The sequence below is a fragment of the Coregonus lavaretus genome (genome assembly GCF_964263955.1).
Source record: "Coregonus lavaretus genome assembly, chromosome: 7".
Taxonomy (NCBI): domain Eukaryota; kingdom Metazoa; phylum Chordata; class Actinopteri; order Salmoniformes; family Salmonidae; genus Coregonus; species Coregonus lavaretus.
The window spans coordinates 4,463,489-4,489,227 of record NC_139994.1 but is presented as its reverse complement, the minus strand read 5'-3'; the positions used below and the strand labels follow the sequence as shown (position 1 = coordinate 4,489,227).

Genomic DNA, 25,739 nt, shown 5'->3' with positions numbered 1-25,739 from the left:
CTTCAAGTTGGATGGGTTCCGCTGGTGTACAGCAATCTTTTAAGTCATACCACAGATTCTCAATTGGATTGAGGTCTGGCCTTTGACGAGGCCATTCCAAGACATTTATTTAAATGTTTCCCCTTAAACCACTCGAGAGCAACAAAATAGGAAAAACGCCAAGGGGGGTGAATACTTTTGCAAGGCACTGTACTCTAGTGCCCAAAAGCCCGTTTTAGCATGGGCAGCGAGATTGAGGACTTCCACCATTTTTAAGTAGTCAACTGGGTGGGACTTGCTGTGGGTTAACCTTTACGGGATCGGTGTCCCTTGTACGGGACGGTTGCTGCTCAATATGCAATATGTGACTAGAGTGGTGTTTTAAACAACAAACAACTTTCCGGGACATAGACATGTCTTATATGGGCAGAAAGCTTACATTATTGTTAATCTAACTGCACTGTCCAATTTACAGTAGCTATTACAGTGAAAAAATACCATGCTATTGTTTAAGGATAGTGCACATCAACAAAAACGTATCACGGCAACTGGTTTGATACATTCACCTCTGAAGGTAAATAATGTACTTACATTCAGTAATCTTGCTCTGTTTTGTCATCCTGAGGGTCCCAGAGATAAAAATGTAATGTAGTTTTGTTTGAAAAATCAATTTTTATATTCAAATGTAGGAACTGGGTTCTACAGTTTGACCTCTGGCTCCACACCCACCCCGCCCGGCCATCTAGATGTGTGAAAGTTAGTGTATAAGCTAATGATCCATCATGTATGACGTTCCTAGGAGTGTGCAAACTTACATTTTGTATTACCATAGCATTTTTGTATGTTCTCTATAGTTATGTACTTGAAAACCAATTTGGCACATTTGGGAAAACTCCTGGCAGACTTGATACAAAATATTGTGTAGTGATGTAATTCTTCACTGGATCGGTATGAAACGTTGCACACACACACTGCTTCCATCTAGTGGACAACATCTAAATTACATAAAGAATCCTACATCACTGTCTGGCCTTTCTCTTGCATTTCAAAGATGAAAACATATGTTTTTTTGTTTGTATTATCTTTTATCAGATCTAATGTGTTATATTCTCCTACAATAATTTCACATTTCCACAAACTTCAAAGTGTTTCCTTTCAAATGGTATCAAGAATAGGCATATCCTTGCTTCAGGTCCTGAGCTACAGGCAGTTAGATTTGGGTATATCATTTTAGGTGAAAATTGAAAAAAAGGGTCAGATCCTTAAGAGGTTAATGAAGGATCACATAATTCCATCCAGGTCAGAAGGAGGGATCAGCCAATGAAATATACTTGTGAACAAACATTCCATAACTTCAGGTGGCAGTAAATTACCAACTCTTAAGTAGTATAAGTAGAAAATTGACTACCTGAAAATGGAGATGGCCTCAATGGTGCTACCTTTGTTCACACAGACGCTATAATGGGACAGATAGACAATGATGCCATGTCTATGAGGTTATTCCACCGGTCTCACTTATTTCTTCTACACACACACGTACACACAGACAGACAGACAGACAGACAGACACACACACACGTACACACAGACAGACAGACACACACACACACACACACGTACACACAGACAGACAGACACACACACACACACACACACACACACACACACACACACGTACACACAGACAGACAGTTATTTTATTTAAATGACAGTTAATTCTATACCACCAATCACACACCTCCTAACCTCCTGACATCTGGGCATCTCCAGGTAAGTTATTATGCAAATGTATTCCTCTGAGGTCATGATCTCATCCAATCACAATTTCCCGCTGGTGATTTCGACAGACCGCATCTCCAGATATATTAACTCGGTGTGTGTGTGTGCACGCATTGACATAAACCTAGAAAGTGTGTGTGGCGAGTGTGTCTGACAGATGGGCGCCCAGTGTGAGTTATGGAGAGGTCAGCTCAGAATGACTGCTTCCCTCTCTCCAGCTCTCTCTCTCTCTCTCTCTCTCTCTCGCTCTCTCTCTCGCTCTCTCTCTCTGTCTCTCTGTCTCTCTTTCTCTCTCTCTCTCTCTCTCTGTCTCTCTCTCTCTCTCTCTCTCTCTCTCTCTCGCTCTCTCTCTCGCTCTCTCTCTCTGTCTCTCTGTCTCTCTTTCTCTCTCTCTCTCTCTCTCTGTCTCTCTCTCTCTCTCTCTCTCTCTCTCTCTCTCTCTCGCTCTCTCTCTCGCTCTCTCTCTCTGTCTCTCTGTCTCTCTTTCTCTCTCTCTCTCTCTCTCTGTCTCTCTCTCTCTCTCTCTCTCTCTCTCTCTCGCTCTCTCTCTCGCTCTCTCTCTCTGTCTCTCTGTCTCTCTTTCTCTCTCTCTCTCTCTCTCTGTCTCTCTCTCTCTCTCTCTCTCGCTCTCTCTCTCTCTCGCTCTCTCTCTCTCTCTCTCGCTCTCTCTCTCTGTCTCTCTGTCTCTCTTTCTCTCTCTCTCTCTCTCACTGTCTCTCTCTCTCTCTCTCTCTCGCTCTCTCTCTCTCTCGCTCTCTCTCTCTCTCTCTCTCTCTCTCCATTCTCTCTTTCTCCATCTCTCTCTCTCTCTCCATTCTCTCTCTCTCTCTCAGACAGGATGGGTGTAGTGAAGAACAGTTTCAGTGTGTTGCTCTATGGTGTCTACACATCGGCAGTCTTTTATTCTAACACAATGTGTCACTTTTAAAAGAAGGGGAGAGAGAGCGATGGAGAGAGGACATAACGGTGACGGATTGTTAATTACCCAGCATTCCATAATGACTCACCACCAGTGTTCTCAGCTCCTCACTGTCACACAGATCTACTACTGGTAGATAGAGTTACACACCACAGGAGGCTGGTGCCACCTTAATTGGGGAGGACGGGCTCATAGTAATGGCTGGCGCGGAACAGGTGCAATGATATCAAATACATCAAACAAAGTTGATTGAGACCTGAAGACTTGTGTTAGCTCCCCATGCTCATAGGTATAACATGCCCAGGCTTTAGCTCAGAGGCCTAACAGTCATTTGGTAAACAGACAATCCAAGTTCAAACCCAGTCGGTTACACGTAAACACACTTAGAGACATGGGCATGTCACGTGCCCATAAAGACATGCATGTGCTCTCAAATGTGTACACACACATTATCACCTACAGTATACAGCCATTATATACACACCGGTACGGTACCCAGTGTTACAATAATGTCCTCTGTGCTCTGTGAGTGTGCTTATGGTAAGCGTGGGCAATGTTCTCCCAGAAGTCTGTGCACATGTACACACAAACACACACACACACAAACACACACACACACACACACACAAACAAACACACACACAAATACACACACAAATACACACACAAACACACACACACACAAACAAATACACACACAAACACAGTGACAGGAACTGTCTGTCTGTCTGTCTGTCTGTCTGTCTGTCTGTTTTCTCTGTGTCCCTGATGTCTGAGACAGACAGGGGGAGGAGAAGGATGTGGAGGGTTCTTTGTGTAATGTGTTCCTCTGACCTTCATTCCACTGGACCAGGTGGTACTGCTGACTGTATCCCCAACAGACACACACACACACTGACACACACTGACACACACTGACACACACAGACACACACACACACTGACAGAAACACACTGACACACACATACACTGACACAAACACACACTGACACAAACACACACACTGACACACACAGACACACACTGACACTGACACATACTGACACACACTGACACACACACTGACACACACACACACTGACACACACACTGACACACACACACACACACTAACACACACACACACACACACACACACTGACACACACACTGACACACACACACACTGACACACACACACTGACACACACACACTGACACACACACACTCACACTGACACACACACTGACACACACACACACACTGACACACACACACTGACACACACACACACACACTGACACACACACACTCACACTGACACACACACACTGACACACTGACACACACTGACACACACACACACACTGACACACTGACACACACACTAACACACACACACACTGACACACACACACACTGACACACACACACACTGACACCCACACACACACACACTGACACACACACACACACACACACTGACACACACACACACTGACACACACACACACACACACACACTGACACACACACACACACACACACTGACACACACACTAACACACACACACACACACACTGACACACACTGACACACACACACACTGACACACACACACACTGCCACACACACACACACTGACACACACACACACACTGACACACACTGACACACACACTAACACACACACACACACTGACACACACATACACACTGACACACACACACACACTAACACACACACACTGATACACACACACACTGACACACACACACACACACACTGACACACACACACTGACACACTGACACACACACACACTCACACACACACACACACTGACACACACACACACACTGACAAACACTGACACACTGACACACACATTCACACACACCCTGACACACATACTGACACACTTACTGACACACACACACTGACAAACTGACACCAGAGCATATGAGCGGAGTGGAGCGGTGAGAATCTCAGCTTCTCACTCACGGAGCTGTTCCCCCTCCGCTCCCCCAGCTCAAAGCCACATCAGGCCAGTCCGCTCATTATCGCTCAGCGCTCAACACAGTTTGCATCGCGCTCCACTCAAAGCCTATTAATGTTGTGGTGCTCGTTAACGGTGTCTTTGATCGCCAGCTGAAGCATGTGAATGGGGCATCTCAGATGTAAATTTGACACAGTAAAGTACCGATTTATCATAGTTTCTACATTAGTGATTATCACTTCCACATGGACTTGCGAGGGCGCAGGTGGTCCCTCATCCTCTTCTTCATGTTCTGCTGCTGGCATCCGCGGTCACTTCACCCTCCGCCTCCTCTTCAGTGCCAGGGAGGAGGTTAAACGGCTTGATCATGTTGCTGGCACTGTCAGTGACGACCCGAATCACACGTCGTTGCACGTTCCAATATTTCAGTACACTTTCATACTTTTGGTAAATACGATCTGCGGTATGGTGCCCCTGTATGTGCTCACAGCCCAACCAAACCGTGTGCCCCCGGAACATCCCATCAATGAAACTGGCCACGATGCCAAGGAAGCTGTGCCCTCTTCTACTGGTCCAAATGTCCGCTGACAGAACGAGCCCATCACCATTTTGCAGTAGGTCTTGCAGTTTGGCTTCCATCTCTTCCAGGGCATGTGGCATGAGCGTGTCCCGTACGGTGTTGTAGCATGGGGGGGGTGTAGCCTGGTTGAGCTGCGCTGGCGAAGTGTTGCATCCCTTCGCGCGTTCTCCTTTACTCAGCGGTTCATAGTCCATGTAAATCATTTTTAAAAATGCTACATCCAGCTCTCTTTTTCTCTCCCTTGTTATGGTTGGGCCTTTGCGTGCAGTGAAGAAACTTTTGAATTCCTCAACCCTTTTCTCTTGTTGCTGCTGCTGCTCCTCTCGCTCTATAAAATACAAATTCATGGACGACACAAATTAAACGAACCATATATTAGGCCTACTTTGAATGACAAAACAAATTTGTTTGAATATTAGGCTATATTTACTTTACACTTTTGTTACAAGTTACCGTATTCAACTTGCTAACCTTTTGCTTTCTTCCCAGCGTGTTCACGTAGCACACTTTCGTGTGTTTTCGAGAGATGTGTCTTTTTAGATTCCAAAATGAATCTTTACTGACTGAAACGTTGTCACCACATTATTTTTCTTGTACCACATTATCATTGTTAGTTAGTTTTATATTAATAGTACACCTGTATGGCTTCTCATTTTCCTTTTTGAAGTACTTGGTGAACTCCATTATTGAGCCCAGTTTTGACTGAAAATAGTCTACTGTTGATGACTGGGTCAGGCTTGAGCATGCTTCAGACTCTGGAGCGGGATATAGGGCGACGATCCGTCCTTTTAAAAATGCCGCTCTGCGCTCTGTCCAAAACCCGCTCGCTCCCGCTCCACTCCGCTCCACTCCCGCTCCACTCCGCTCCACTCCCGCTCCACTCCGCTCCCATGCTCTGACTGACACACATACAAACTGCTATCTGTTCTCCAGTGTCAGTCTCTGTGGATTCTGCCATGCCTGAAACTCCCTTATCATATTGGAGGGCTTAACTGTCCCTCTCACTGGCATGCTGACCTTGATGTGGCCATGACCAGCCGCTTACTCACACCTGTCCTCATGGCCAGGCACACTGGACCCACTCTAATTTGCTTACCGCTGCAACAGATCCACAAAAGATGCCATTTCCATGGCTATTTACACGGACCTAACACATCTGGACAAGAGGAACAGCTATGTGAGAATGCGGCCATCAGATTTGCCACCAATGCTCCTTATAGGACACATCACTGCACTCTATACTCCTCTGTAAACGGGTCATCTCTGTATACCTGGTGCAAGGCCCTCTGATTGATGCTTGCAGGGTCTCGTTCTGGTCGTACAGGGTCTCGTTCTGGTCGTACGGGGTCTCGGGCTGGTCGTACGGGGTCTCAGGCTGGTCGTACAGGGTCTCGGGCTGGCCATGCAGGGTCTCGTTCTGGTCGTACGGGGTCTCAGGCTGGTCGTACAGGGTCTCGGGCTGGCCATGCAGGGTCTCGTTCTGGTCGTACGGGGTCTCGGGCTGGCCATGCAGGGTCTCGTTCTGGTCGTACGGGGTCTCGGGCTGGCCATGCAGGGTCTCGTTCTGGTCGTACGGGGTCTTGGGCTGGCCATGCAGGGTCTCGTTCTGGTCGTACAGGGTCTCATTCTGGTCGTAAAGGGTCTCAGGCTGGTCGTACAGGGTCTCGGGCTGGCCATGCAGGGTTTCAGGCTGGCCATGCAGGGTCTCAGGCTGGCCGTACAGGGTCTCATGAAACAACGTTATGTAGATCTTTTAGTTTTTACTTTCCCCTGGACTAGTTAGTAGGCTACTCTGTATTGTGCAAAACTACAGCCTTTCTCTGCAGGTGAATAACCGGTAACTAACCGGCTCTCTCCCCGGGCTCAGGGGCTCCTGTTGGATCAGCAGAACGATGCTGTACTGTCCTAAACACACACACACACTGGTCCCTGCATCCTGCCTTCATCCGTCACTCTAACCAGTGTGTCACAGTTTCTGCAGTGTTCAGCTTATTTTTACATTTACATTTTAGTCATTTAGCAGACGCTCTTATCCAGAGCGACTTACAGTTAGTGAGTGCATAAAAACATATTCATACTGGCCCCCCGTGGGAATCGAACCCACAACCCTGGCGTTGCAAACGCCATGCTCTACGCCATGCTCTACGCCATGCTCTACCAACTGAGCTACACGGGACCATCAGTTGGGTATTTTTTACTCTCATGCTTGGTTGACCTAGAAGCTGGGTCTTTTTTAATGTCATCCTTATCTCTCCTCTCTTCTCCTTAGAGCATCCCATAAAGCCCGTTACCACAGAGTTCAGCTTATCTCTCCTCTCTTCTCCTTAGAGCATCCCATAAAGCCCGTTACCACAGAGTTCAGCTTATCTCTCCTCTCTTCTCCTTAGAGCATCCCATAAAGCCCGTTACTACAGTGATCAGCTGAACCCAGCAGCCACATGCTTCCCTCTCCTCCTCCTGCTGATTCTAGACTTTCCCTACCCTATTTTCCATCCCTCTCTCTCTCTTTTTATCACTCTGTTCCTCACTCCTTCTCCCCATCTCTTTTTTCTGTATCCTTTCTCTCTCTCTCCCTCTTTCTCAGTCTCTCATCTCTCACCGGCCAGAATGTGGTTTTTCCCACCAGTGGGATCCAGAGCTCAGCTCGGAATTCTGGGAATACTGCTGCCGGCAGATTGGATGATCCTTTCCACAGCTACTGTTACTAAGAAAAGCCTGAGAACACACACACACACACACACACACTCTCTCACTGCACACACACACACATTTACTATGTACTGTACACACACACACACTCATGCACACACCCTTAGACGTGACCAGGCAGCCATGTAGTGTGTACAGGGAGAAAGAGGTCAGAGACAGAGGCTGCATTAGTAGAAGCTATTATATGGGCTCTGCAAGTCACATTAAGCAGGTGTGTGTGTGTGTGTGTGTGTGTGTGTGTGTGTGTGTGTGTGTGTGTGTGTGTGTGTGTGTGTGTGTGTGTGTGTGTGTGTGTGTGTGTGTGTGTGTGTGTGTGTGTGTGTGTGTGTGTGTGTGTGTGTGTGTGTGTGTGTGTGTGTGTGTGTGTGTGTGTGTGTGTGTGTGTGTGTGTGTGTGTGTGTGTGTGTGTGTGTGTGTGTTTGAATCAGGAACTTATTTGTGTGTGTTGCAGGTTTCAGGGAGGATGTCTGCAGCGGTGGTCCCAGAATCCTCAGGGCTGAGGTCGTGTAACGAGTTATACCCCTCCCCTCCGCCATCTTCACCCCCCCCCCCCTCCATCACCACAGAGGAGGAGGAGGGTCACCATGACAACAGGAGGGTGGAGCAGCAGGTGATGGATGAGGTGTGCTGGTGTTGCTATAGATCAGATCAGATAGGTGAGACGACTGGAGGATTGAGTTAAGGAACGTCTTATGATGTCACTGTGTGATGATTTGTCACAACGGTGTCAAACAGAAACGGGTCAGTAACCAGGGGTAACCAGCCAGGAAGAGAAGGAAGGTAGGCTCTGTCTCTGTCACACACCTGTATTACGTAGAGCCCTAGGTATCACTGTTGTGTATGTTTGTGTGTCAGACTGTGATAATTTGATATAGCACGGTTAAGCAGGGTTTGCACTTCATTGGTTAATGTTGTTGTGGTGTTTCAGGCCACTTCATTGGTTAATGTTGTTGTGGTGTTTCAGGCCACTTCATTGGTTAATGTTGTTGTGGTGTTTCAGGCCACTTCATTGGTTAATGTTGTTGTGGTGTTTCAGGCCACTTCATTGGTTAATGTTGTTGTGGTGTTTCAGGCCACTTCATTGGTTAATGTTGTTGTGGTGTTTCAGGCCACTTCATTGGTTAATGTTGTTGTGGTGTTTCAGGCCACTTCATTGGTTAATGTTGTTGTGGTGTTTCAGGCTACTTCATTGGTTAATGTTGTTGTGGTGTTTCAGGCCAAAGGCAGGTTAGTGTGGAGCATGGCTGTGTGTGATCATCCCCACCCTCCCCTGCTGACACCACCCAGACCAGCCAGGTAACACATACGCACACATAAAACACACATAAAACACACACCCACACACACACAAACAAATGAAGTGATGTTTGATGTTTCAAGAGCTCTGTCACCATGCTGCCAGGTTGCCATGACAATGAGGAAGAGCAGAGCAAAGAGCCAAAAGTGCCCACGCTAATCATCTCAGACACCAGTCAGGAATACACAGACTCTACTGGGATTGTCCCGAAGCCACTCCTGCGTTGTCTTGGCTGTGTGCTTAGGGTCGTTGTCCTGTTGGAAGGTGAACCTTTGCCCCGATCTGAGGTCCTGAACGCTCTGGAGCAGGTTTTCATCAAGGATATCTTTGTACTTTGCTCCGTTCATCTTTCCCTCGATCCTGACTAGTCTCCCAGTCCCTGCCGCTGAAAAACATCCCCACAGCATGATGCTGCCACCACTATGCTTCATCGTAAGGATGGTGGCAGGTTTCCTCCAGACGTGACGTTTGGCATTCAGGCCAAAGAGTTCAATCTTGGTTTCATCAGACCAGAGAATTTTGTTCTCATTGTCTGAGAGTCCTTTAGGTGCCTTTTGGCAAACTCCAAGCGGGCTGTCATGTGCCTTTTACTGAGGAGTGGCTTCCGTCTGGCCACCCTACCATAAAGGCCTAATTGGTGGAGTACTGCAGAGATGGTTGTCCTTCTGGAAGGTTCTCCCATCTCCACAGAGGAACTATGGAGCTCTGTCAGAGTGACCATCGGGTTCTTGGTCATCTCCCTGACCAAGGCCCTTCTCCCCCAATTGCTCAGTTTGGCCGGGCGGCCAGCTCTAGGAGGAGTCTTGGTGGTTCCAAACAGCTTCCATTTAAGAATGATTGAGGCCACTGTGTTCTTGGGGACCTTCAACGCTGCAGAAATGTTTTGGTACCCTTCCCCAGATCTGTGCCTCGACACAATCCTGTCTCGGAGCTCTACGGACAGTTCCTTCGACCTCATGGCTTGGTTTTTGCTCTGACATGCACTGTCAACTGTGGGACCTTATATAGACAGGTGTGTGCCTTTCCAAATCATGTCCAATCAATAGAATTTACCACAGGGGGACTCCAATCAAGTTGTAGAAACATCAAGGATGATCAATGGAAACAGGATGCACCGGAGCTCAATTTCGAGTCTCATAGCAAAGGGTCTGTTTACTTATGTAAATAAGGTATTTAAGTTTTTTATTTTGTATAAATTTGCAAAAAATTCACTTAGTCATTATGGGGTATTGTGTGTAGAGTGATGAGGACACTTTTATTTCATAAATTTTAGAATAAGGCTGTAACGTAACAAAATGTGGAAAAATCTACCTACCTACCTACCTACCTATCCACTTGTCTGTTTTCTTAATAGTATACAAGGAGAATATAAGTATTATATTTGGACAGCGTTTAATGTATATTTTTTGTACTTGAAGACTGTGGCAATAACAACGCTTTCTCTCTCTCAGGTGGTTCAATATTCTTCCGTGTCTTGCCCTCCCCAGCAGCTGCAATACTCTGGTACGATGTGTGTTCATGCATGTTTTTATTTTGTGGACATAACAGAGTATGCATGAACAGTATAAGTGTAGGAGTGCGTGTGTGTCTGTCTGTCTGTCTGTGTGTTAACTGGTCTCTGTGGTCCTCAGGGCGAGGTCCTGCCTTCCCAGTTTGGTCACATTACTGTGAGCTGCCAGTCATTGGCGGAAGCTCCGCCTCTATACCCTCCCTTAGCCCCTCCCACACAGAGTTATGTCTACACCGCCCCTCCCCCTCCTACTCACAACCCCCCCAGCTACTGCCAACCCCCTCCAACTCAGGTAGGAACAACATAACACCATCATAATAGAATGATAAAATAGAATAATAGAATAGAATCATGGAATGATAGAATAGAATCATGGAATGATAGAACAGAATCATAGAATACTCCATGTGTTGACATGATGTTGACCTCTGTACTGTATTACTACTCTACTACTTAGTATCCTACCTCAGCACCGCAGAGACCTACCACACCTACCCAGGCCATACAGCCTGCAGGTACACCGCAGAGACCTACCACACCTACCCAGGCCATACAGCCTGCAGGTACACCGCAGAGACCTACCACACCTACCCAGGCCATACAGCCTGCAGGTACACCGCAGAGACCTACCACACCTACCCAGGCCATACAGCCTGCAGGTACACCGCATGCCTGTGTAGCAGTACGGAGGGGGGCCATTACACTGTAAGAGATCTGAGGTCTCACAGTGAACCAGTCTCTTTTCCTTCTGCTTCTACTTTACAGAGAGAGAGAGAGAGAGAGAGGGGGGGGAAATAGAGAGATCCTATCCTGCTAGTCCTCTATTTGTCGGATATTACTGCAAATTATACTGCTTTGAATGAGCGTTTAACAAACAAGCAATTGATGTCTCCTGAGTGGCGCAGTGGTCTAAGGCACTGCATCGCAGTGCTAACTGTCCCACTAGAGATCCTGGTTCGAATCCAGGCTCTGTCGCAGCCGGCCGCGACCGGGAGACTCATGGGCGGCGCACAATTGGCCCAGTGTCGTCCAGGGTAGGGGAGGGAATGGCCGGCAGGGAGGTACCTCAGTTGATAGAGCATGGCATTTGCAACGGCAGGGTTGTGGGTTCGATTCCCACGGGGGGCCAGTATAAAAAAATATATGTATTCACTAACTGTAAGTTGCTCTGGATAAGAGCGTCGACTAAAATGTAAATGTATGTGTTATGACTAATCTGCTGGGTGTCTCTGTCCGTGTGTCGTTCCTCTCCTGTCGTAGCCAATCAGCACAAAGCTACCAGGGGATGATGGGGTTGCATGCTGGGTACTTACCCACCTGTGGTGTAACACAGGTAACTATGACAACCTCAATGTCATATACACTGAGTGTACAAAACATTAAGAACACCTGCTCTTTCCATGACATAGACTGACCAGGTGAATCCAGGTGAAAGTTATGATCCCTTGTTGATGTCACTTGTTAAAGCCACTTCAATCAGTGTAGATGAAGGGGAGGAGACAGGTTAAAGAAGGATTTCTAAGCCTTGAGACAATTGAGACATGGATTGTGTATGAGTGCCATTCATATTGTGAATGGGCAAGACAAAAGATTGAAGTGCCTTTGAACGGGGTATGGTAGTAGGTACCAGGCGCACCGGTTTGTGCCTGGTACCCACTCCTCAGTAAAAGGCACATGACATCCTGCTTGGAGTTTGCCAAAAGGCACCTAAAGGACTCAGACCATGAGAAACAAGATTCTCTGGTCTGATGAAACCAAGATTGAACTCTTTGGCCTGAATGCCAAGCGTCACGTCTAGAGGAAACCTGGCACCATCCCCACGGTGAAGCATGGTGGTGGCAGCATCATGCTGTGGGGATGTTTTTCAGCGGCAGGGACTGGAAGACTAGTCAGGATAGAGGGAAAAATGAACGGAGAAAAGTACAGAGAGATCCTTGATGAAAGCCTGCTTCGGACCGCTCAGGACCTCAGACTGGGGCGAAGGTTCACCTTCCAACAGGACAATGACCCTAAGCACAAAGCCAAGACAACGCAGGAGTGGCTTCGGGACAAGTCTCTGAATGTCCTTGAGTGGCCCAGCCAGAGCCCGGACTTGAACCCGATCGAACATCTCTGGAGAGACCTGAAAAAGCTGTGGAGCGGTGCTCCCTATCCAACTTGACAGAGCTTGAGAGGATCTGCAGAGAAGAACGGGAGAAACTCCCCAAATACAGGTGTTTCAAGCTTGTAGCGTCATACCCAAGAAGACTCAAGGCTATAATTGCTACCAAAGGTGCTTCAACAAAGTACGGAGTAAAGGGTCTGAATACTTATGTAAAATGTGATATTTCAATTTAGAATTTTTTATACATTTGCAAAAATGTATAAAAACATGTTTTTGCTTTGTCATTATGTGGGGTATTGTGTGTAGATTGGTGAGAAAAAAAACAATTTAATAAATTTTAGAATAAGGCTGTAACGTAACAAAATGGGGTCTGAATACTTTCCAAAGGCACTGTACTGTACATACACACTTGACCTCCCTTCCCCCACCTCTACTGGACTGTGTTCAGCTTGAGATGAAACCAGTGTTCAAACTTTTACACACACAGTTTACAACGTTATTGTACCAAAATATATCTGTACACCTGTTCGTCAAACATCTCATTCTAAAATCATGGGCATTAATATGGAGTTGGTCCCCCCTTTGCTGCTAACACAGCCTCCACTCTTCTGGGAAGGCTTTCCACTAGATGTTGGAACATTGCTGCAGGGATTCGCTTCCATTCAGCCACAAGAGCATTAGTGAGGTCGGGTACTGATGTTGGGCGATTAGGCCTGGCTCGCATTCGGCGTTCCAATTCATCCCAAAGGCGTTTCGATGGGGTTTAGGTCAGGGCTCTGTGCAGGCCAGTGAAGTTCTTCCACACCGATCGCGACAAACCATTTCTGTATGGACCTCGCTTTGTGCACAGGGGCATTGTCATGCTGAAACAGGAATGGGCCTTCCCCAAACTGTTGCCACAAAGTTGGAAGCCCAGAATCATCTAGAATGTCATTGTATGCTGTAGCATTAAGATTGATTTCCCCTCACTGGAACTACGGGGCCTAGCCTGAACCTTGAAAAACAGCCCCAGACCATTATTCCTCCTCCACCAAACTTTACAGTTGGCACTATGCATTCAGGCAGGTAGCGTTCTCCTGGCATCCGCCAAACCCAGATTCTTCTGTCGGACTGCCAGATGGTGAAGCGTGATTCATCACTCCAGAGACGCATTTCCACTGCTCCAGAGTCCAATGGCAGTGAGCTTTACACCACTCCAGCCGACGCTTAGCATTGCGCATGGTGATCTTAGGCTTGTGTGCGGCTGCTCGGCCATGGAAACCCATTTTACAAAGAAGCTCCCAACAAACAGTTATTGTGCTGACGTTGCTTCCAGAGGCAGTTTGGAACTCGTAGTTAGTGTTGCAACCAAAGACAGACGATTTTTATGTTTCCATTTCACAATAACAGCACTTACAGTTGACCGGAGCAGCTCTAGCAGGGCAGAAATGTGACGAACTGACTTGTTGGAAAGGTGGCATCCTTTGACGGTGCCACGTTGAAAGTCACTGAGCTCTTCAGTACAGGCCATTCTACTGCCAATGTTTGTCTACGGAGATCGCATGGCTGTGTGCTCGATTTTATACACCTGTCAGCAACAGATGTGGCTGAAATAGCCAAATCCACTAATTTGAAGGGGTGTCCACATACTTTTGGCCATGTAGTGTATATCAGAGCTGCTGAACTGATTTGAAAGCATCATTTATATACTCCAGTTGAGTTTTGTATGGATATGAAATGACTATATATATTATGTATTGACGTGTTTGAGCAGATTAAACTGATGTGGCTGATTTGACAGGTCACCTTTCTTGTGGTGTCGTCTCTCTCTCTCATGCGCACCCCGCACACACACACGCACACACACGCACACACACACACACACACACACACACACACACACACGCACACACACGCACACACAGGAGAGGAGTGCATTTTTCAGTTTCCATGATCTTTAATAAAAGGCACATGTACAGCCATAATGAGATGAGTCAGCGAGTCTATTGGCATAGAGACGAAAAGCGTTAAAACACAGAAATACAAGACCTAGATAGGCCTGGAGGAGTCAGATCTATAGAAATACTCAACCTATATAGGTCAGGAGAGACAGAGCTATCACAGTAGATTCTACTTTTTAGTAACGTCGTCATCTCAGCATCATTCAAGTAAGTCTAACACTCTAAACACGTCACCATAGTAACGCACCAGACCCACCCCCCCTCCCCGCACTCACACACACACACACACACAAGGTCCATCCAGGGTTCTCCCCATTTAGAACCGGAGTCGTGAGCTAGGTCTAGATTAGAACCGGAGCCGTGAGCTAGGTCTAGATTAGAACCGGAGCCGTGAGCTAGGTCTAGATTAGAACCGGAGCCGTGAGCTAGGTCTAGATTAGAACCGGAGCCGTGAGCTAGGTCTAGATTAGAACCGGAGTCGTGAGTCTAGATACAATCAGATCAAGCGTTAACCGGCGATAGAAGACACCTGTATAGCGGGATGTTGCGGTGTCGGAGGTGGAACTGTGTTCCAGCCGTCAAATCGCTGAGCAGCTGCTCTTGCGATCATTGTCACTTAAGACACACCTGACCCACTCGTGGCAGAAGTTCAGAACGAGAAAGTGTAGGCTCTATAGAAATATTTACGCTCAAATTGAAAAATCATTATAAACGAATAATGAGGATTTCTTTCATCCTAATTGATGTTTAGATTACATCTCCCATTCCAGTGTTGAACTTGTAAACAAGGCTGCATGGGATTTCTGTTGATGTGACTCCGTGAAGCCAATGGCAATGTCTGCTTTACTTGTGGATTTGACTGCCAAAACAACCACTATGCAGATGTTGGTTAAAGTGGATCTGATTGAATCGAGCCCTTAGTCCTTTAAAACAGTGTTGAGCCGGTGGACCGTTCAGGTTCTCTTCTCTCTTTCGGAGGTGAACCACCCTTATCTGAGATTTGAAGGCTTGGGGTACTTCCCCAAGATAATGCCTAGGCTTTAGCTTAGAGGACTAACATGGTCTTGTGGCACGCAGACAAACCGGATTCGAACACAGTCTGTCACACTAGCTGGGGTTCCCTTCAGGTCCGTTTCAGGGTTCTCCGGTTCTAGCAGGTCTCTAGTACAGCCCAACCAGAGAAGAGGGAGGAGTCCACACACACACACACACACTGACGTTTGTTTCTGAGCAGGCCTAAGACGTCTTTCGATTGTGTTTGTGTGCGTTTGCGTTTGTGTGTGTGTGTGTGTGTGTGTTTGCGTTTGCGTTTGTGTGTGTGGCCATGCAAGTGTCTGTTTATAGGGATGTGTTCACTAGGGCCCCAAATTAATCTGTCTCAAAACACAAACGCACACACGAGCACACACACAAAAACACACGCAAGCGCACAACCACACTAATACCAAACTAAAAAGGCTAAGTTCACAGGAACTTAAATATTCAGGGTTAAAAAGAAATAAAAAGAGGTATAAGTTAGCTTATGAGGTTAAATATATAATTCACAACTAATTTTTGAAGAACTAAAAGGAGCATGCAAAACGCTGCCATCTTGGCTCTGCTCTGGGCTGCTCTCAGAACAAAATGGACGCCTGTCCTAAACAGACAGACTAGGAGCAGGTCAGAGCGCTAGTGAGTATACAGGTGACACACACCCACCCTTTACCATTCCATTCCTCTATAGGACAGACTAACTGAGTGGTCAACAGAGCTCAAAAGCTTGCATTCACATCTTTGGAACACACACGCACACACATTTACTCAAAGTATCATACTACACACAATGCACACGCACACAGACACAGACACACTCTGGTATGGATCATCCTGCTTTGGTGGGTATGAGCTACCTTTGGCTCTGGGCTCAAGGGTGAAAGGTCGGACAGACTCAACTCCACAGGTACAACCATCCTGTCTCCATAGCGACAACCCCCTCTCCCCTAACAACACCCCCATCTCCATAGTAACGACCTCCTCCATACAGATGAATTCCCCTAGCAACACCACCCTATCTCCATAGCAACACTAACAGCAGCACCCCAAGCTGGGGTTCTCTAACTCTCTCAGTATGTGGTCTAGTGGTGTGTGAGTGTGAGAGTGTGTGAGTGTGTGTGAGTGCGAATGTGTATGAGAGTCTGAGTGTGTGTGTGTGTGTGTGTGTGTGTGAGTGTGTGTGTGAGTGTGTGTGAGAGATTGTGAGTGCGTGTGTGTGTGAGAGAGAGTGTGAGTGCGTGTGTGTGTGTGCGAGAGAGTGTGAGTGCGTGTGTGTGTGCGAGAGAGAGTGTGAGTGCATGTGTGTGAGAGTGTGTAAAGAGGTATCAGTGGTTTAGTGGTGTCTCACTTTAATCTCAAACATATCTCTCTCCCTCACTTCCGCTACACCTCTCTCTGTCCTCTCTCTCTCTTACCCCCCCCCTCAATCCCTCCCCTCTCTCCTCCTCTTCTGTCTATTTCTGGATCTGGAAGATGAAGAGTCGTAGGTTGATGTTCTTGGCTGCCAGTAGTTTGTTACACTCCACAGAGTCGGTGATGGGCAGCGGGACGTAGTCTGTCTCGTTGGTGTCGTTGCTGAACGCGTGATGGTGAATCACAGGCTTGATCCTCACGTCATCGTACGGACCTTTCAACAGCAGGAAGGAACACTCTATAGCTGAGTTCACCTAGAGGGAGGAGGAGGAGGGTTAGAGAGAGAGAGAGAGAGAAACAGAGAGAGAGACAGAGAGACAGAGACAGAGTGAGACAGAGACAGAGAGAGAGAGACACTCAGTCAGTGTGTGTACCTTGCTCTTGAGGATGAGTTGGAAGGAGAGGGTGCGTTTGCAGGAGAGGTTAGGGTTGCGTTCCGAGTCGTTGACTCTGGCCTTCAGTACCCAGGTCTGGTTCAACACGGTGAAACGAGGACTCTCATAGTACAGACGGGTTATGAAGTCATCTGTACGGTACGGCCTGAACTGGACCTCTGGACAGGGGAGAGAGAGGGGGAGGACAAAATTAGAAAGATTCATGTTTGTGTGTGTGAGACTGGTCCTTTCAGCCAGATTGAAATTATTGTCCTGGAAGTCAGGTACTGTGTGTGTATGACAGTGTCTACTGTGGATAGGGCTGTTGTGGTGACCGTATTACCGCCACACCAGCGGTCACGAGTCATGAAGGCAGTCAAATTCCACTTGACCGCTTAGTCACGGTAACTAGGCTTCTCCAAGCTCTGATGCTGCTGATGGTCATTAGCAGCCTACCAAACTTGCTAACTGCCTGGTACTCAGCACTCTATTGTCCCTCTAATCACTCTGACATCAATGCAAATGGCTATGCAATTGCGCGAGAAAACAGAGTGATGGCCTCTACTAAAAAGAGGAGGATTCCATCAGCTTTCTATAGGCTAGGCCTACTATATTTATTTCTCAACTTTCCTAATATTAAGCACCTTGTTTATCTTTACAACAGGAGTATAGCCTACCTGGCTGGCATGAAAGGGGGTACCAAGACAATTGAGTAAAACATGCCAATGATCGTTTTGAAGGACTAACACAGTTGGAAAGCCTTCAACCAAAAGTTCAAGAAAAAGCAGAACATGTCCCCTCATGCTTCACCCAATACTCACCATTGGCAAAGGAATTGAAGGACATTATCAGGAAGCACTGGTACATTATTGATACTTACCCACAATTGAAACCCATTTAGCAGACGCTCTTATCCAGAGCGACTTACAGTTAGTGACTCTCGACCTTCGCCTCTCCCGTGTCCGTACGGGAGTAGCAGCGATGGGACAAGACTGTAACCACCAATTGGAGACCACGAAAACGGGGGTAAAATAACCACCTTTTTTTTTTTTTTTTTTTTTTTAACACTTGAGTGTTGCTTTAGCAGTATGCTTAGGGTCATTGTCCTGCTGGAAGGTGAACCTCCATCCCAGTCTCAAATCTCTGGAAGACTGAAACAGGTTTCCCTCAAGAATTTCCCTATATTTAGCGCCATCCATCATTCCTTCAATTCTGACCAGTTTCCCAGTCCCTGCCGATGAAAAACATCCCCACAGCATGATGCTGCTGCCACCACCATGCTTCACTATGGGGATGGTGTTCTCGCGGTGATGAGAGGTGTTGGGTTTGCGCCAGACATAGCGTTTCCCTTGATGGCCAAAAAGCTCAATTGTAGTCTCATCTGACCAGAGTACATTCTTCCATATGTTTGGGGAGTCTCCCACATGCCTTTTGGCGAACACCAAACGTGTTTGCTTATTTTTTTATTTCTGTCCTATGGACAGATACTCCAATCTCTGCTGTGGAGCTTTGCAGCTCCTTCAGGGTTATCTTTGGTCTCTTTGTTGCCTCTCTGATTAATGCCCTCCTTGCCTGGTCCGTGAGTTTTGGTGGGCGGCCTTCTCTTGGCAGGTTTGTTGTGGTGCCATATTCTTTCAATTTTTTAATAATGGATTTAATGGTGCTCCGTGGGATATTTTTTTATAACCCAACCCTGATCTGTACTTCTCCACAACTTTGTCCCTGACCTGTTTGGAGAGCTCCTTGGTCTTCATGGTGCTGCTTGCTTGGTGGTGCCCCTTGCTTAGTGGTGTTGCAGACTCTGGGGTCTTTCAGAACAGGTGTATATATACTGAGATTATGTGACAGATCATGTAACACTTAGATTGCACACAGGTGGACTTTATTTAACTAATTATGTGACTTCTGAAGGTAATTGGTGGCACCAGATCTTATTTAGGGGCTTCATAGCAAAGGGGGTGAATACATATGCATGCACCACTTTTCCGTTATTTATTTTTTAGAAATGTTTGAAACAAGTTATTTTTTTCATTTCACTTCACCAATTTGGACTATTTTGTGTATGTCCATTACATTAAATCCAAATAAAAATCAATTTAAAATTACAGGTTGTATTGCAATAAAATAGGAAAAACGCCAAGAGGGATGAATACTTTTGCAAGGCATTGCTTGCTCTTTGGGGTTTTATGCTGGGTTTCTGTAATAGCACTTTGTGACTGCTGAAGTAAAAAAGGGCTTTATAAATAAATGTAATTTGATTTGACAGTGTGGAAGTCAGGTACTGTGTGTGTGAGTGTGTACTGTGTACCTAGCCTACCTGTGAAGCCTATCTTCTCATAACAGAGAAGGGAGAATATAGAGTTGTAAAGGGTTAGTTCTCTGCTGTGGCTCTGGTCCATCTCCCCCAGGATGCCCATCAGCTCTGTGCCAGTCTTGGTGGGGTGGCAGCACTCCTCCTCGTGGGCTGGCAGCTCGTGGAACGGTCCCTTCCATGGGCAGCCAATCCGCTTATACTTACACTGCGTCACCCTGGCAACACATCAGGAAGTGGGAGTTTAGGGCCAATCATGAGGACAAGGAGGAAAAGGTACTGCACTGCTTATACCCATCACCATACAGATCTGCAAACATGGAGGTGTTAGGGCCAAGGGGAGGGGTAAGAAGTGATTTGGGACCGGCTGTATAATTTCTGCTGGGGTTCTGTCATTAACAACTGCAACAGGGTCGTCTGATCGCGTGTGTGTGTTATTGCTGAGCGATTAACCAAAATGTAGGTTATTTTTCGGTTTTTAAACAACTAATTGATCGATGTAGGTTGAATTATTTGAATTCCATTTCGTTCATTTTTTTCTGTGAGCTCAATGCACAGTTTCTCTAGAGATAAATCAGATCCAGCCTGAACTGTGCGATGTAGTCGGGAGTTGTAGTTTCCAACAGGCCAATATTCAACATAGTTTAGCGAAGAAAACGTGGTAATTAACTACAATGACCATAATCCATTGCGCACCTATTTGTCAGGTCTGTGTGTTCCTTTTACGCGTGCTACGGAATAGACAGAAGAATGCGTGATCGTGAGGGGATATAGAGAGCAGCTGTTGCTTCACGAGGTATCTCTAACTGAAAATACATGATCTAAGTGATTGATAGTTGGTATTCAGCAGTCATAAAAGTATGCCTTGTTTACTTTGAAGAACTACTAAGATAGTGATTTTGACTTTTACTAATTGTTTTATTCTGTGTTGTTACAGCATTCAACCCACATAATGCATAGTGCATTTAATGTTTGTTTTTTAAATAATCAAACCGAAACGACCTCAAAAAACACTAATCGCTCAGCACTAGTGTGTGTGTGTGTGTGTGTGTGTGTGTACCAATGAGGTGTGTACCTGTCTTGGCACTCCTCCTTCTGGTGCCTCTCTAGGCTGGAGCGAGGGAACTGTTTGAGACAGAAGGGACAGTCTGTGGGCAGCTCACTCACAGCTTTCTCTACAGCCAGGTTCCTACAACACAGAGACTTGGTGATCTCACACCTAGAGGGGGGGAGGGGAGAGAGAAAGAGAAAGAGAAAGAGAAAGAGAAAGAGAAAGAGAAAGAGAGAACACTCCATCAATCAATGCAATTATATCCTGAACAAAAATAAACACACCATTCAACAATTTCAAAGATTTTACATATATCAATTACTCACTCAGTCAATTCAATTCAAGTGTATTTGTAAACTGTGTGTGTGTGCGTGTACAGACCTGCAGTTAGGACAAGTGGCCTGTTCCTCTTTCAGACGAGAGTCAGCCAGCAGGTGGATGAAACAGCCAGCACACATCAGGTGACCGTTGGTGCACTGTTGAACAGAGCGGGAAGGGTTATTGTAGGTGTGTGTGTGTTTGGTATATCCATACTGTGGATGTTAGTCTTTATAAATCAGTGTTTATACTCTATATACAGTACCAGTCAAAAGTTTGGACACACCTACTCATTCAAGGGTTTTTCTTTATTTTTACTATTTTCTACATTGTAGAATAATAGTGAAGACATCAAAACTACATATGGAATCATGTAACCAAAAGTGTTAAACAAATAAAAATATATTTCATATTTGAGATTCTTCAAATAGCCACCCTTTGCCTTGATGACAGCTTTGCACACTCTTGGCATTCTCTCAACCAGCTTCATGAGGAATACTTTTCCAACAGTCTTGAAGGAGTTCCCACATATGCTGAGCACTTGTTGGCTGCTTTTCCTTCACTCCAACTCATCCCAAACCATCTCAATTGGGTTGAGGTCGGGCGATTGTGGAGGCCAGGTCATTTGATGCAGCACTCCATCACTCTCCTTCTTGGTAAAATAGCCCTTACACAGCCTGGAGGTGTGTTGGGTCATTGTCCTGTTGAAAAACAAATGATAGTCCCACTAAGCGCAAACCAGATGGGATGGCGTATCGCTGCAGAATGTTGTGGTAGCCATGCTGGTTAAGAGTGCCTTGAATTCCAAATAAATCACAGACAGTGTCACCAGCAAAGCACCCCCACAGCATCACACCTCCTCCTCCATGCTTCACGGTGGGAACCACACATGCAGAGATAATCCGTTCTCCTACTCTGTGTCTCATAAAGACACGGCGGTTGGAACCAAAAACCTCAAATTTGGACTCATCAGACCAAAGGACAGATTTCCACCGGTCTCATGTCCATTGCTCGTGTTTCTTGGCCCCAGCAAGTCTCTTCTTCTTATTGGTGTTCTTTAGTAGTGGTTTCTTTGCAGCAACTCTGGGTCTTCCTTTCCTGTGGCGGTCCTCATGAGAGCCAGTTTCATCATAGCGCTTGATGGTTTTTGCAACTGCACTTGAAGAAACTTTCAAAGTTCTTGAAATTTTTCAGATTGACTGACCTTCATGTCTTAAAGTAATGATGGACTGTAATTTCTCTTTGCTTATTTGAGCTGTTATTGCCAAATAGGGCCATCTTCTGTATACCAACCCTACCATGTCACAACACAACTGATTGGCTCAAACGCATTAAGGAGGAAAGAAATTCCACAAATTAATTTTTAACAAGGCATTCCAGGTGACTACCTCATGAAGCTGGTTGAGAGAATGCCAAGAGTGTGCAAAGCTATCATCAAGGCAAAGGGTGGCTACTTTGAAGAATATCAAATATATTTTGATTTGTTTAACACTTTTTTGGTTACTACATGATTCCATATGTGTTATTTCGTAGTTTTGATGTCTTCACTATCATTCTACAATGTAGAAAATAGTAAAAATAAAGAAAAACCCTTGAATGAGTAGGTGTGTCCAAACTTTTGACTGGTACTGTACATTGGATGCAAATTTGCTTTGGGGTGGGGAGAGTATCCAGTGGTTATTTGAGGGCATACTAATCAGTATCACAACACAGCAAACTGGGTGAGAGCTGAGAGTAGTTCATTCTGTGTTAGGTGACATGTTGGGGCTTGCCTATTTCCTAGGGGTCGGCCTGGGATAATCAATATGCAGAACTGACACATCTGCATGTGTTCATGTCTTGTTGGCAAATCTGAATAGAAAAGGCTCGGGTGCCATTTTGGACACCTACATCCTGAGGATTTATAGATCATATGATCTCTCTGCGCAGCGCTGAGTACTGGCTACCCATATGATTTATAGATCATCATTTCTCTGCGCAGCGCTGAGCACTGGCAAACCCTCCTGAACAAGTTAACTACTGACCTAGCTGCTAGCTTGCGTCCCTGGGCCCAACATCCTCTCTTCACCCATCTAGCTAACGTTACAGCCCACGACAGGTGCTGATCAGTAGGCCTACAGATTGTCCTCAACCCCTACTTCATGCCTGACATTCCTAGCCTATGAAGCTAAATTGACATGTTAGTTAGGCCTATTTAATACGAAGTTGGCTAGCTAGCTGGCTAATATTGACAAGTGGGCCAGAGTCGGTAGGCCAGGACAGGTGTGTTTGACAGTATTTACCTGATAAACGGAGGCCTTGGGCAGGTCTAGACACACGGTGCAGCACAGCACTGAATACAGCCTCTCTTCCAGCTTTCCCGACTCTCCCTCCGGCAGTCTCAGCCGCTTCTTGGGCGGCGGCTCGTCCGGGTCCGACTCGGGCCCGAGCCCCTCTCCTCTTCGGAAGCCCACCTCCTCCTGCATTGATGGCCCCCCGACCACTGTCTCCAGGGCTGCCCCCACCGCCCCAACCCCCAGGCCGCCTGAGGAGCCTGGAGCCGCCGCGACGCCCACCTCACCACGCTCTTCCATCGAGGACATGGTGGGTGGTGGTGATGGTGTTTGTCAGGCGTAATCTAGCTACCTGTCGCCAGAATGTTAACTAGCTGGCAGATTTAGCTACACAGGCTAGGCAAGGGAAAGCCAGGACAGCTAACTAGCTAACGGTCAGCTGGCTAGCAAGCAGTCAAAGCTAGTTAGCGAGTTCGCCTGTTTGTAAGCAATGTTGCGCAATACGCTTGGAATTTAACAAACGAACGTTCTAGAAATTTCCAAAATAGTTATTTAACGGTCGTTTTTGTAGAAATGTAGCGCTGTTGACTGGCAGTTTAGCGAATAAATTCAGCTAGCTACATGCTATAGCTAACAAGCTCAAAAAACACTCCAGTCCTCGCCCTTGTCTAGCTAGAACAAAACAACCCGTCACAGATGTTTTTGTGTTGTCAACTCGCAGTTATTCGCGGTGACAGCGCATGAGCGGCCGTTCATAACGGCCCGGTTCGGCAGGTCAGTAAACGTTTTTTCCCCGGTGCCAGCTCGCTATCCACCGGACCCCTGGGACGTGTCAGTTTTGGAAAAATCAGAGAGCTGTTCAGACAGTTCGATGGGACTTGCCTAGTTTAACTACACAGACGTCTTTGTTTTTCTCCTGTCCGGACCTTCCCCTCCTCCTCTCCCCGACTTCACTACACCTTAGCTCGGATGCACCTTCCAATCCTAACCGGGGTTACTCAGCCATGGTCACAAAAACAGAAAATCGCGAGTTTAGTTGCTTGATAAACTGTCAATATTTTGCCAGCTGGTGTTATGGCCTCCCTTGCCAGTCCTTGCGCTGCGTCGCAGATTGCTATCACTGGAATGTTTTGTTGTAGCAGATGACTTGGGGTATTTAAATAGTTGTGGGTGCGCATGCGCAGTTGCTGTCTGCAGGGTGCGTGTGGGGGACCTGGTAGGATTTAGGACTTGAAAGGTGACCAAAACCCGATATGCGACAAAATGGAGCACGTCACCTCACCTGAAGGGCATCACCTGCCTAGACACAGCCAGACATAACCTGACACATCATGCTACCTGAAACCCTGGTTGCCCCTGCCCCTGCACAATAGCCTACAAACCGTAGCAACAATAGGCCTATCTATCCTTCATTTGTCAAATTATGTAATAGACTAATACATTGGGTGATAGCAGCAGAACCCAGGTATTGTGATCTTGTTGATAATTATCATTACACTGTTATTACACTTTTTGGTCACTCAAAATAAATTACTCTCAAAGGAAAACTTTGCCACAACTGTTTACCTTGTGTCTGATACACAAGGGTCTCCTGTAGCTCAGTTGGTAGAGCATGGCGCTTGCAACACCAGGATTGTGGATTCGATTCCCACGGGGGGCCAGTATGAAAAATGTATGCACTCACTAACTGTAAGTCGCTCTGGATAAGAGCGTCTGCTAAATGACCTAAATGTAAATACACCCATATTAACCAGTGAGCCAGAGAAGACAGTAAAAAGGTGGTGTTAGAGTTAGGAAATGAGGAGGCCTTGTCTGTCTGAAGTTTGTGTCAATGGTAGTTAAGACTGTTTTTTAAAAATATTTTGAGTGTGAGAATTCAGATATGGACGTGGACGGTGTGTGTGAAATCTATGAGTTCCTTTAGTTTCAATCATGGGACTTTTTACTGTGACCGTATTCATTCACAAGAGTCAAACCTTTTAGAGGTCTTCACGGGTCCAACCGAACCCAAATACCTGAGACCCGACCCGGGACCCGAGCGGGTCGGGTCCTGTTTGATTGTCATCAGGTCTCGGGTCTATGTAACTACAGCTGACAGACCCAAATGGACCCGACCACGGCTCTGCATAGTCTATAGCATATTTATTTTACACTAATAAGGCCTAGCC

General features: G+C 46.4%; 1 protein-coding gene across 1 annotated transcript; it reads right to left on the bottom strand.

The window, feature by feature from the left end:
- Positions 1–14,773: 14,773 nt before the first annotated feature.
- On the bottom strand, positions 14,774–24,739 carry LOC311132359 (zinc finger TRAF-type-containing protein 1-like). Its single transcript, XM_084165612.1, has 6 exons — positions 23,581–24,739; positions 21,362–21,456; positions 21,005–21,148; positions 19,936–20,147; positions 17,619–17,797; positions 14,774–17,498 (listed from the first exon to the last, which is right to left on the bottom strand). The coding sequence occupies exons 1-6, from the start codon at positions 23,878–23,880 to the stop codon at positions 17,286–17,288; spliced, it is 1,143 nt and encodes a 380-aa protein (XP_084021738.1). The 5' UTR covers positions 23,881–24,739; the 3' UTR covers positions 14,774–17,285.
- Positions 24,740–25,739: the final 1,000 nt, after the last annotated feature.